The 14,331-nt window shown below is 32.6% G+C and overlaps 1 protein-coding gene across 1 annotated transcript in view; it reads left to right on the top strand.

Annotated features, from left to right (window-relative positions):
• Positions 1 to 4,448, top strand: part of LOC102586664 (putative late blight resistance protein homolog R1A-3) — a 10,176-nt gene extending 5,728 nt beyond the window's left edge. Inside the window, exons 2-4 of the mRNA XM_006360371.2 lie at positions 330 to 2,804; positions 2,882 to 4,052; positions 4,179 to 4,448. Of these exons, the coding sequence (XP_006360433.2) occupies positions 334 to 2,804; positions 2,882 to 4,001 (3,591 nt within the window). The 5' untranslated portion in view covers positions 330 to 333 and the 3' untranslated portion in view covers positions 4,002 to 4,052; positions 4,179 to 4,448. The remainder of the gene's footprint in view (positions 1 to 329; positions 2,805 to 2,881; positions 4,053 to 4,178) is intronic.
• Positions 4,449 to 14,331: the final 9,883 nt, after the last annotated feature.

Below are 14,331 nucleotides of genomic sequence, written 5' to 3' on the forward strand. Positions count from 1 at the left end.
GTCAATTTTCTGCTGAATGTCTCTCAAAGTGAGAGTCTTTCCTTTATATAGAGAAAATAAAGATTACACATCCCTAAAGATCCGCCATTCCTATCCCTAAAGATCAGCTATTCTATCTCTACAAATCTGCTATTCAATCCCTCTAAATCTACCTTGCTATCCCTCCAAATCAGCTATTCTTTCACAATATTTATTCCTTTGATTCTACAACAAATATATATGATCATGATAATTTATATCACTATATAATTACATTAATATATACAATCATTTAGCTGTCCATCATGCTAACACAATACACTAATCTCTTCAATTATTTGCAAATTCAGAAGTATGTCGGATGAAGAGGATCCTTACCCTGATCCTGATCCTGATCCGGTAAGCATTCTGCAAAGGATAAGTGAGTATCACTTGACGGATGACAAAAAGAAGGAAATCAAGTTGATTAAGACAGAGCTATGGTTTCTGGGTAGATTTCTCCTCTTGAGGCATTGTGAGTGGAGTAGATCCCTTCAAATGCGGATTAGAAGTCTCCTGGTATTTGCAGAAGATCTGTATCGCTCTAACTTTGATGCTGATCCCTCTTACGTGCTAGGATCGATAGAGCATTGCAAATTCTTTATCCCAAAAAATTATTTGGATTCAGAAGAAAGTCTACTTCCTGTTACTACGCCTCTGAACCACATAGATATGCTGGAATACATAGACAATGTTGTACAGAATTTTAAGGACCTGCTGATTGTTCGCCTTGTCAAGCTGCCTGATGTACATTCTCAAGTGGAATCGTTCGTAAAGGAGTTGAGAGCACTGAAGAAGTTTATCTTCTTTCTGGGAAAAATATGCATTTCAACAATACAAATTAACTGCTGGCAAACTTTCTGGCTTCATTTTAGATTTGTGACTACCCGTGCAGCAATTTTCTTATACTTGCCTTGTTACGACAGATTTTCTCATATGATGGAGAATACCTTGATGTGTAGCCAGATTGTCCCCGGTGACGAGCTCCTGAAATATGTTTTAAAGTTATCATCATTCAACAGCACTCATGTCAACTGGTACCTCGATAAAGCTGCGGATGAATTCATGGATTTTCTTCTGCACGTACACATGCATTTAGGAGCGGATTCATGGACTACAGATCAAAAGTATACTTTTCCTGAACAGATCAACCGTTTGAGAATTTTGTTCAAAGAGTTACCATTGATTAACGACATTCAGGATGAGATGAGGATCCATTTCTTCAAGCGACTAGTGACGCTGGTCATTCATGCTGGACTTACTGTCTACTCGCAGGGTAATTGGGACCAAAAATTGCTTCTTCTCGATGGCATTATTCAGTCAGTCAAAACAGAGATTTGCCACAAGATCCGAGAGTGGGTAACATCTCATTTGCCTAAGAATGATAAATTGGGTTTTTCCAATTGCCTTCTTATTAGCTTGAAAGAGTTCCTGTCTGGTCATTCTGCTTCACTTGCTTCTGTGAAGGATCAAATCGAGGTAGTCCATGAGGAGCTTAACTTTTTCGAGCCTTTCATCATGCGTGTAGCAGAACAAGGCAATAATAAGCATCACGAACTCCAAAATCTTGTTGGAAGAGTCATTGATAAGGCTTATGAGGTCGAGTACATACTTGATTCTTTTGCAATTAGTGATGTACCTATTACTTTTCTTAGGACGTGGCTCTTGGAAATCATAAGGGAGATTGAGCTCATTAAGACTGAGTTGACCAAACCCAAGGGAAAAACTATGACAAGTGCCTCCCAAGCTACCGACGGAGAACTGGTTGGTTTTACAGATGTCTGTAAAACTATAAGAGATCAACTAGTTGGAGGATCACGAGAACTGGATGTTGTTTCCATTGTGGGTATGGCTGGATCAGGCAAAACAACCCTTGCTCGAAGTTTCATCAATGATGGCATAATTGGTACTCATTTTGATATCTGTGCAGAGTGTCGTTTTTCACAAGAATACACGCGTGAAGACTTGCTGTTTTCCATTTTGAGTTCTGCTAATTCTGGTCTCACTGATATTAGTAAAAGAAGTGCTGATATATTAGCTGATAGACTAAGAAAAACTCTATTGCCAAAGAGGTACCTCTTAATCATTGACGATGTGTGGGCAGTACAAGCATGGGACGATTTGAGATTATGCTTTCCTGAGGCCAAAAAAGGTAGCAGAATAATTCTGACGACCAGACTTGAAGAAGTTGCTACGTATGCTAAATGTGTCACTGAACCCATACACTTGCGTAGTATGAAAGATTCAGAGAGTTGGTTGTTATTACAAAAAAAGGTATTTGGGGAAGAAATGTGCCCCGAAGATCTAAAAGAAGTTGGGCAAAACATTGCATTCAAGTGTAATGGGCTGCCACTTTCCATTGTTTTAGTGGCTGGTCTTCTCACAAAGATTGACAAGACAGAAAGATGCTGGACGCGGATGGAATTAAGTTTTGGGGAAAGAGTGCAGGATGGCGCAAAGGATTTAGTAAAATTAAGTTATGAAGATTTACCTAACAAACTGAAATCATGCTTTTTATATTTCAGTGCATTTCTAGAGGACAGGGAAATTTCAGTGTCAAAATTAACAAGCTTATGGATTGCTGAGGCATTCTTAAAAAACAATGAGGACAAGTGTTTGGAGGATACGGCAGAAGATTACTTGAAGGATCTTATCGGAAGAAACCTCATTATGATAACTAAGAGGAACTCAACCGGGAAGATCAAAGCATGTCGTGTGCATGATCTAATGCTCGATTTCTGCAAGGAGAAAGCTAAGGAAGATAATTTCCTTTTGTGGCTGAAAAGGTATTACCTCTTTATATGTTTTGATTAATTAGGATATTTTCTCTTATTCCTTATCCTACTTATATTCTTGATTCCAGGGATCGTCATTCCAATCCTCCGCGTTTTTATTCTAAAAGGCCTATGCACCGCCGTTTATCCTTTTGTTCTAATCGGGATGATCTTTCTGAGTGGAAGCCATCAAGCTCACATGCTCGTTCTATCTTATTCAGGGAGCTTAGTGATAGTGCATGTTCATCAATGGGACATGCCTCTTTCATCTTTGGCAACTTCAAATATCTCAGGGTGTTAGACTTAGAGGTGGTTGTTGTAGATTCTTTTCCCACTGAACTTAATCAGCTAAGGTACCTTGCTGTTCAAACTACTAAGAATTCTATTCCATCATCTATAGAAAATCTTTGGAATCTTCAAACGTTCATAGTCAAAAGAAATGGAGGACAAGTATGGTTGCCAGATACTTTTTGGAAGCTGAGTAAGTTGAGATATGTTAGCATTTGTGATGGCGCTTTGTTTGCTTCGCGTGATGCACCAGAATCCTGTGATGGAAAGTCCTTAAAGCTGGACAATTTGAAAACGTTTTCTTCAATATATATCTCCAGGATGAACAATATGGAAAGGATGGTAAGAAGAACACCCAATCTTCGGAAGTTAAGATGCGTATTTGCTGATTTAGGGCGTTGGGGAAAGAATGAAAATCGGTTTCCTGTATTAGACTCATTATCTCAACTTGAAACGCTAAAAGTAGTCTTCGTTGGTATCTCGGAGGTAGGTCCTTCAAGATTAAACTTTCCAGAGAATCTCAAGAAACTGACATTATGCAAATTTCCTTTGCCACCTGAGGAAATTGCAACTATTGCCAAACTTGTCAACCTTGAGGTACTTAAACTGCGACAAGTTGCCTTTGAAATGGGTGAATGGGAAGTGAGAGATCAGGAGTTTTCTCAGCTCAAACTCTTGGAACTAGAAAATCTCCAACTCTCAAAATGGGAAGTGTCTGAGGAAGCCTTCGATCGCCTTGAGAAATTGGTTTTGCGTGGATGTTTACATCTCGAAGCCATCCCTGATAGTTTTCAGGAACTAAGTTGTTTGCGATACATTGAGGTAAAATCATGCAGTGAAGATGTTGCCGACTCAGCTAGGATTATCAAAGAAACAAGAGAGGGTTATGGCCACAAATGTGACGTTAAAATCTTTTCTTAGCATTGAAAGATTAAGGCTGCAACCTCTAGTTCATTTCCAATCTGATTGCAGGTACAATCTTAAGCAAATACTGATGTTATTTTATCACTCATTTATGTTCCCTTGAATATATTTTCTTGTTGACATGCTCATACATATTCTGTTTAAAACTGTGTTGTACTTTTTTTGTTATTGCAGCTATTGTTTGTTGTTGCTGGTTAACGGTAGAGGTACATTCTACCCTCTCCAAACCTCACTTGTGGGATTATATCGGGTTTGCTGTTTGTTTGTTGCTGGTTGTAGCAGAGAGCTGTTTCATGTTATTTGGTTACTTGTTGCGCCTAGTAGTCTTATGAACTTTTCTGAATAAGTTATTATGACTATTTCCTTTTTATGTCTATGGATTGTTATATGGATTTTGTTAGTTGTGTTTTTATAAATGATATAATACGTAAACGTGCCTTTTAACTTGGTTTCAGCCGACATCTATGTTCTTCAATTTTGAGTGTGCACAAGTAGACACTCAAACTTAAACAAAGTTGAACAAGAAGACACACGCACAACATATCATGATACATGCATGATGTAAGACGTGTGTCTATTTGTTTAATTTTATATAAGGTTAAGTGTCTACTTCTGCATATTCTGCTATGCCCCGCGCCATTTACACCTGTTTAATGAAGTTGGTTTGCATCATCCAACTATTCTAGCACTAAATCTTGGTCCTTTATCGTCCATGCTATCATACATAATTGCAGATAGGTACTATAAGATATTATATCAAGAAATTATGCGATTATTATTAATATTTTTGAAACACAAAATCTATTAAGTTTAAATTCTTGAGAGAATGTTGGTAATCAAGTCCAAGAGCTGCTTAATTATGTCTCAGATTTGGGGACACATTAACACCAATTTTGCCGACACATCACATACAATTACTGAAAAATAGTAATTCACTTCTTTGATTTAACCAAGATTTGTTACTTGGAAATTTGTGATGTTACAAAAATTAGGTAAATATTTATCAGTATTTATGTCAATTCAATAAATATGACAAAAACGAGAGCAATATGTTTTACTTAACTATAGTTAATTAGTAATTCACCTGTTCATTTTTACTTGATCAATATTACTTTGACACACTTTTTACGAAAAAATAAATAAATAAAGTATTTTACTCTTCAATATAATATATTTAATGCTTTTGAAATGTATTGAAAAATAACTATAGTTAATAGTAATAGAGGCAAATTAAATTTAAGTAATAAATTATCTCTTGATTTTATAAATTATCGTCAATTAACTACGAATACCTTGGTTACAATCCAAATTTCTATACGCACCAAAGTAATGATTCTCGAATGTTCAAACAAATCTTTATTTATTTTTTACTGGTGTTGATTAGTTCAATAGTTGATTATGATCTTTTTCTATATTTATCACATATTCAATTAAATAATCTTCACTTTTGACATATTTTTATCAATACAATTCTTTTATCTCTGTTTACGTGACACATTTTTCTTTTCAATTTCTAAGTTTAAACATAAGTCACTCTAAGTCTCTAACAAAACTATAGTGTAGTACTTAACCAGCTGTAAATAAACATAACTGTCTGTATTTGTGGGAAAAAGGCTATATATACTCAACTCTATGATGGTGCAAGTTGCCTTATTGGCTGCTCTATCAGAATTTATTGTCCATCGTCCTTAATGGATGTAGTGCACTGAATGATTTGTCCTTCCTTTAATTATATATCTCGAATCTGAACTTTAAGTATGAAAATATATTTGATAGATAGCATTTTTTTTTTGAATAGAATAACGTGAATTTTAAATAATCAAACTCTAATACAGTTATCAAAATTATTGTCCATCACTGGACTACTTCAAGTAAGTACTGCTGCACCTCTACCCAAAACAATACGAGAATTTACAGCAATGTCCCGTCATTACACCTTGGAGCCGCAACATTTAATAGTAGTCATAATAACTAATCGACTCCGTTTATTTTTACTTATTTATATTTGACTTGATATATTAATTAATAGTATAAGATATAAAAATCTCATATATTTGAGTGTTAATTATATTATATTTTGAAAAAAATTCAATTATAATTTTTTTAAATTTTTCATTGCTTTCGAATATATTCCTTGGATGTCCAATACATGGCAAAATGCAAATAATACATTACTTAATAGGACGGATGTATTCGAGAAGGAATAGGAATGTATCCGAGAGGAAATTTTGTAATTCTTTTAAATAGTAAGAAATTATGATATTTTAAATTATATATTTATGTAATTTTTCCTAATTAAAAAGCAATAAATAAAAGAGTAAAATGCATCGAGGAAATGACTATTATAATTTAATAAGAGTAAATTATGACCTAAGTGACTTGATTTTTTAAACTGGACTAATAAAAGTGAACATTTATTTATATGAGGGTGAAAATAGTTTTCATCCCCCCAAACATTACTTTTAAAATCAAACTCCTCTCTCAACTTTATACAATAATCAAATTCCCTCCATTATCCTTAATTAAATCCTTAAAATGCCTATTACCCTTCCATTGTCTAACTTTTTTTTTTTTTTTTTTAAACTTTTTTAAAAGTCATGATATTTTTGTTTAAAACCTTATTTTATTTACACTTAATGCATGTCTTAATTTTAATCATTCAAATTTCAGTCATTAAATACATTTATTTTTAAATATGAATGTCATTTATACAGATGTTATCATTTAAGTGTTTTCTTAAATATTACAATCACTTAATATATTTCATTAAATTTTAATAATTAAAATATATAACAAAGTTTCAAATTATTAAAATATATATAAATAAATCTATATCTAAATTAGGCCGAATTAAATTATGATCGCTAAATATACCTTTTTATTTTTCAGATCCTTTTTCATTAGTTGCAAATTGATAGCCCAACATTGATTTTTAAGTTATTTTGACATGACCAAAAACAATCAATTACGTAGTAAAGTTATTGTGAAAATTACTTTTGTCCCCACTTTTAATTCTAAACAAATATCCACACTTTTGCCATTCTAAATTAAGATAAAGTGATCCTTATATTAAAAATAAATGTTTTTTTACTTGTTATTTTAACAATTAAAGATATTTAGTATTATTTTGCTAATATTATTGTATAAGTAATTATATATAATAATAATAGACAAGCTTAATTTTTATCAATGAGGATAATTTCATAAAACAAACTCCTAATTTCTTGCGAGTTGTTTGGTGTGAAGTATAAGATATAATAATCTCAAAAATAAATTACAGTAGTATTTTATCCTGAGTTTGATTGGAGGTATTTGACGATCTTGGTATTATTATTTATCCCACTAATAATACTTTAGTGATCAGACAAGTTATCCTATATAAATGATGAAATCACTTATCCCAAAATAACTTATCTCAGAATAATTAATCCCTAGATAATAGTATTCGTCAACAAGTGCCAACAAGAGTACATTTTTTTCATGATAAACATTTAATTATTTACCTTCGATTAAATTTCATAATTGACCATCAAAAAAATAGTTTGATGCATAAAATATTCATGTGTATATAGACTTCAGAAAAAATCACCCTACTAATAAATTACCTATTTCGATATAAACACAAAAAAATATTTTCACGATTTAAATTCATAACATTGTACATCACACGATGAACTTACACTATTGAAAAGTTCAGAACACATAAAATAATTGATAGCTAAACTGCTATCACTGGTTTCCCATTATATAAGGAAAAAAGTGAAAAAAGGAAATAGTAACATATCCAATCGTTTCTACTTTTCTGCAAAAGGCAAATCAATCATTCAACCAAAAATAATAAAGTCCTACCCAACTCAAACTAATCGAATTATAATACATATATAAAATATCAGATAAAAATAATAAAGTCCTACAAGGTACAAATTTAGATTAATTGAATTGTAATATAAATATTGAGCACCAAATAAAAAATATTAAAAAATCATTCAAACAATAGATAGGAAATTAAAACATTTTTTTATTATTATCTTTAACACATGAAAATTGAAAAGTGTAAGTGATGCATGCCTGGCAGCATTTAATAAACCTTACAAATTAATATAAGATTAATTAGCAAAAAACTAAGATTAATTCCCTAATTTTTAGCTAGCTGCCTCGTATGCATCTCTTACATCTTCTCATGTTACATTATACTATACTATATAAGATTAATTAGCAAAAATAAAAAAAACATAACAATACAACGAAATCGAACGATTCGTAACAACGTGTTATATGGTCTCAACGTCCTTACAAGACATTAATAGTAGATGGAGAGTCAAAAGAAAAATAAAGACCTAAAACTAGGTTAAATTAAATAAAACTTAGGTAAACTCGGACCGTTACCCTCAATTCCCCACAATGCATAGTGTCGATCTCTCAATTCTACTAAAAAAAATATTTAGCTAGAAACTTAAGAGATCGAAATTGCATTGTTTTGTTCTTTTTGTTTCGTTAACATTCTTCGAGTTATTTACATAACTTTTTCCTCCTCCTCCGTCTCCGCGTATATAACCAACTTGTTCCTCCATAGACACCAAAAATCCATAAGCATTCATCAAGAAGTAACTCCATAGAAGGGTGAAAAAATGAACAAAGGAAAGAAAAAAAATATGTGGACAATATTATTTAAGTTAAGGTAAGAAGAAAGTGAGAGTAATGAAGAGGAAGAGGGACATAATGGGTAGTATATAAAGGCAAAAGATTATAGCTTTTCATTGAAATTGATTACAATTTTATTTCCATGACTTTAAGTTTTATATACTAAAAAAATATTAAACAAATCAATTGGTATGTTAACTAAAGTAGTAATATAGTTGCTCTGTCCCCTAATTTATGTGATACATATTTCTTTCCGGTTAGTTTAAAGAAATGACGTATTTTTATATTTTATAACAATTTAATTTTAAAACACTTATTTTATTCCGAGATAATTTATAGCCGCAAAAATATCTATGACTTGTTTTAAATCACAAGTATCAAATGTCTTTCTTGTTTTCTCAAACTTTATATCAAGTCAAATAATATCATATAAATTGAGACAAATGAAGTAACTTGATTGTTCAAAAAATCTTTACACTATCGGAGATATATCTTAAGTCAAATTAGTAGGATTATATTACTATATCTCTGTCTCAACTCATGTGATTTTTTAAATATTTTTTTAGTATTTTTCAATATTCAAATTATGTGAATTTCAATCAACATTCTGAAGTATATTTTTTTGTCAAATTGACATGAAAAGAAATATATTTTAGTAGTACTTTTAACTTAATTTTAAAAATTAATCAAATTAATTTTAAAATTTAAATATGTCACATAAATTAAGATGGATAAAGTACTGATTACGAGAAGTCTACTATTTGAGAAAAGTAGTGCAAACTACTAGTGGTCATGGTCTAAGAAGGAGGTTAGGGCATGTTTGTGGGGAAGGTAAAAGAAAAACTCCACTATCTCGATTTCCAAAGCTCTTGGGAGAATTAATTAATTAATTTTTGTGTTTTGTTTTGTTTTCAAATATAAGAGAAAATAATTGCAAAAAATAAAGTTGGCCACATTGATGGGGTTAGGGTTTGTCTTCCTTCAACTTTTGAGGCTATACACGTTGTTGGCTTTTAATACTAACATATCACACTCAACTCAAGACAAAAGTCCTCATGACCAACTTTTTAGTTTTATTACCTTATTATTGAAACATGGTGTGAATTACTTTTGTGTATTGTAGCTCACACCATTCTATGATAGGAATTAGATCAAGAAGTGTGACTCTTTTTCCTCCCTTCTACTATTTTTTATGTGTGAAAGGGATCACCATATGTTAGGGAAATTGGATTTTACTATCGCGAGTAGATGTGTTATGTTTGCGATGAAGGTCATATTGAACTATTATTTGTGTTCATAAAGTGTCTTTTTGAGTATACAATGAAGAGTTGCTTGACAATGTTTAAATGACAGTTCTAGAATTTCGAGTTAGTTGTCACTCTCCGAGCCTATATCCTGGGTGTGGCTGACACTCGAGAACCATTGCTGGCCCCAAGCGAACCCTTGGCCTGACTTACTTACTCAGCGGAAGACTTTAAGTATTAAGAAAAGAACTCAAATGCAAGATAACTCAACTGTCTCAAACTAAACTCATAATGTTTTAGAAATAAACATTTAACTTAGCCAAAGTGACAACTCAAAACTAAACATAAGTCAATAACAAGATAAAAACAAATGAACTAACTGACTGTCTATCTATGAAGCCTCTAATAATTGAGATGGTTGTCGGGACAAGACCCACGGCATCCTAATGTACTAAATACTGAAAAACAATAAAAATGGATCCTCCGGAAGCAAGGAGGCTCACCAACAAACTCTGGTGCTCAACTAGAATCAACGATACGTTGGATGCTGATCCTGGTTACCTGTGTCTGCATTATAATAAGATGCAGGCCAAATGACATCAGTACATTGAATGTACGAGTATGCGAGGGAATTCTAAAACAAGACATAAGTTTGAAAGGAACTGAAGAACTTACTTGGCTCAACTCAACTCAACTTAACTGAACTCTTTTCAATATAAAGCAATATCATAACTGCAATATAAAGAAAAGCTTTTAAAACATGGATATCAACTCTGTGTATTTAAAAATACAATAGTAACTCTGATGTGTATGCAATGATACAATATAACTCTGAAATGTATATAAAAATACAAAATAATACTTATGTGGGAGTTTCTCTAACCGACAACCACCACTATGAGCCTAAGTGGTGATACAACGTCTTGCCTACGCTGCCAGAACTATCCAATACTTTGCCGTCATATAGAACGCCTTAACTAAGTGGATCCACTAGTCTATGCTAAAAAACACTTAAACAATCATCTAAAAAGTATGATTCTTTACTATTACTACCCATGATGGCTACATGGTTTATGGAGACTTGAATTATTATGAACTCGCGTCCCCATATCGGTGCTCAACACTACTCCCAAAATGTACTTAGCTCATGTGTTTGTAAAAACTAAATTCTTTAATTGATTTGAGATAATTACTCAAAGCTTAGCTTAAAAGCTCTCTTGGAAATCGGTGTTTCCCTTTCTTGTTCAAATGTGAAAACATTTTAAACTCTTGGGAATACTTAGTTCCCGTATAATCTTTGAAGAAATGAACTCAACTCTTTACTCTTTGCTTAACTTAAAACTTAAGTCTTAAAACAAAGTTAAAACGTTTGTAAAAGACTTTTGAAAAACTTTATGAACTTTTCTTGACTTCTAAACTTGACTCTTAACTTCTCTTGATTTGACTCGTAACTTTCTTTGAATTGAATTATAGATTCAAGGATTGTGATTTGTGATAAGAACGATCTCATGATGTTTAGAAGTGTTTTAGATAGTTAAACATGAGAAAATATCAAGAAATCACAGTCTGGAAACTAGTCGGCGACGCGGAGATGTGTTTAAATTTTTGGTCGCGAAAATAATTTTTGAGGCAGAACGGTTCGTGACCGCTCCGCGACGCGAGGGAGGATTTTCCAAATCTGAGGAACAGGTCCGCGACGCGGACCCAAATTTCCCCTACTTGTTGCTTTTTCGTTTTTCAGCCCCAATTCACCTAAACTCGATTCTTTTCCCAAAATTCTCTTTAGATTCAAATACCCAACAAATGTATCTAAGAACCTAATTCAAAACAACTCTATAATTCGACGTAAAGATCTCAGAAACTTCTCAATATCAACCCAATTAAAAAACGACATCAAATTCAAGAATACATATAAAGAACATCAAACTTTCAACCTTTTCAGAACGAATTTCGCTGAACTAAACATGTTTGGCGCGTGGGTGAATGAACCCAATGCTATGAAAGTCTCACATACCTCGTAGGTATCACCCCTTGACGAAATCCACAAGCGATTCTTTACGATTCTTTCTCCTTCTCCTCTTTTCTCTTTTTTTTTTCTCTTCTTTAAAACCCTAGCTCAATATGGTAAAAGCATAAACTGAATCCTATCAGTTTAGACCCCAATTAATTATCAAAAACGAAATTAAGTCATGGGGTATGGAAAAGACCATAATGCCCTTCAAAAATCTGGATTAATCTTTCCTTAATTGAACAACCCAACTTCCAATGGGAATATCTCACTCATACGAACTCGGAATCACGCAAACTCGATGGCGTTGGAAAGATTATTCCAAGATCTTTCCTACGGTATCTGGAGCACATCTAATTCATCCTGAGCTAGGAGTTTTTGTCGTTTGAAGTTGACCAAAACCCAAACTTAACATAACTTAACAAATTTCCAGATTTTTCATTCTTTCCAAAAACATCTCTTTCTAATTCTAGCTTTCTAGTTCTTTCAAAAAGCGAGGTGTTACATTAGTTCATCAATTTTGAGTATTGGGAGCTCGGATTAGATCGATTCAAAAGGGAAAATTAATAACAAAATTCTGAATAAGGAATTTTAACGTGGTTTTGATTAATTATACTATAATTACCAATCAATTTACAGCCTAATTTAGGAATGTCGAAGTAGAAACTGGGAGTGCTAAAGTTTAAGAGAGTGAAAATTAAGGATTTGGGGATCAATTTGTTTTCAAATTTTGAAAACTAATGATAGATTTGGACTCTTAGGGTTGTAAATAATTCGAAAATATAATCAATTTTGGATTTTGGCCATGGAGCTCAGGTTTGACTTATTTGTTGACTTCTCCTTAGTCAAATATTACAATATGGTATCGGTGGATTCTTCCGGTGTTTGCAAAAATGTTTTTGGGGCGAGTTCTGGGGCGAGTCTCGGGGAGGGGTGTAGAAAAAACGCTTCGGAGTGTAAATACATAGATCTATGAGGCGCAAGTCCTAAAATTTGGGGTGTAAGTCACGAGTGTAAAAATGCATGCCCCGAGCATTAATTTTTATTTTTTTTGCTGTGAGTCATATTTTTTATTATTAGTGTAATGATATTTCTCAAATAGTAATTATAATAATTTTTTCTTCATTATTGGTTATTAATACCTATCTCAAATAAAAATCATAATATTTTTTCTATAGATTAAAGATTATTTATTAAAATTTATTTGTATAATCATTGAAACTTTTAATTTTGCTTATTTTCTTAGCAACAAAATTAGAAAGTTGAATATACATGAAACTACGTCTCGTAGATCCATGAGAATTACGCCTCCGTAGTAAATTAATTTCAAGAGTATAAATTTATAAATTTGTAGAATACATTTCAATGCTTGAATACGTCTTCCATAATATAATTTAGGTACTTTGCCAAGTTCCAACCATGCCCCTTCCCTCGCGTGGGTCCATCCTTAATTAATTAAGCAACTTAACTTCTTTTTTTTTTGGTTTTCCACCCGGTGTCTGAAGTCCACATTGGAGCTTCAATTAAATTCGGACCGCGCACTGCAGGGCTCATTTGGGGGTGGTGCTCCCAACAAGATTTTCTCCATACCCAGGGCTTGAACCCAAGACTTTTGGTTAAGGGTGAAACACTCCCACCAATGCACCACAACCTATGTTGGTAAGCAACTTAACTTTGTTAAGTCCTTATCTAGCTTTCAAGTTCCTTACATTAAAAAAAACGATGATAACATATTCAGTAAAAATTTATAAGTGGGGTCTGATGAGGATATGATATACACATGCCTTATCATCGGCTCAAGTTCAACAATTTCAGATGAAAACATAACAATTAATAAGAGAACCAGTGTAAAGCTTACAACAACTTAATAAATAGGTTAATCTAAAAGATAGAGTAAAATCTATGATAAGGTTACCAACAAACGTTATGGTATAGTGGTAAGTACTCTTTCATCCTTAACCTGAGGTCTTGAGTTCGAGTCGTCCTGGATAGAAAGTCACCTTTATTAAGAAACATTTTACCCCAATGTGGGACTTTTTGGCGCGAGTTCAAATCTAGTAGGGCTTCAATGTAGAATATTGCTAAGAAAAAAAAATCTATTATAAATAGCACTCCCACCATCAATAATGTATATGACATAAATCCAAATATAAAAGGAATAGTAGCTAACTTGATTGCCGGTGTTAAATTAAATGACTTTAGCTAACTTGATTGAACAAGAATAGTAGCACTATGAATAGTAGTCAAACAAAGTAATTGATTTCTTCATTGAAAGTTAGTTTGAAAAATGCTTACAACTACTTTTTTCAAGAATTAGTGCAATCTTTTACTACTTTCAAGTCTCTTTATGGCATTGCTTAAGATAAGAAGAGGAAAAATTAAAGATGTTTGTGACAGGAAAACACACTTTTTCTGGATTTGATGTCAAAGAAAG

The sequence above is a fragment of the Solanum tuberosum genome, unplaced genomic scaffold (assembly GCF_000226075.1).
Source record: "Solanum tuberosum cultivar DM 1-3 516 R44 unplaced genomic scaffold, SolTub_3.0 scf00322, whole genome shotgun sequence".
Classification (NCBI taxonomy): Eukaryota; Viridiplantae; Streptophyta; class Magnoliopsida; order Solanales; family Solanaceae; genus Solanum; species Solanum tuberosum.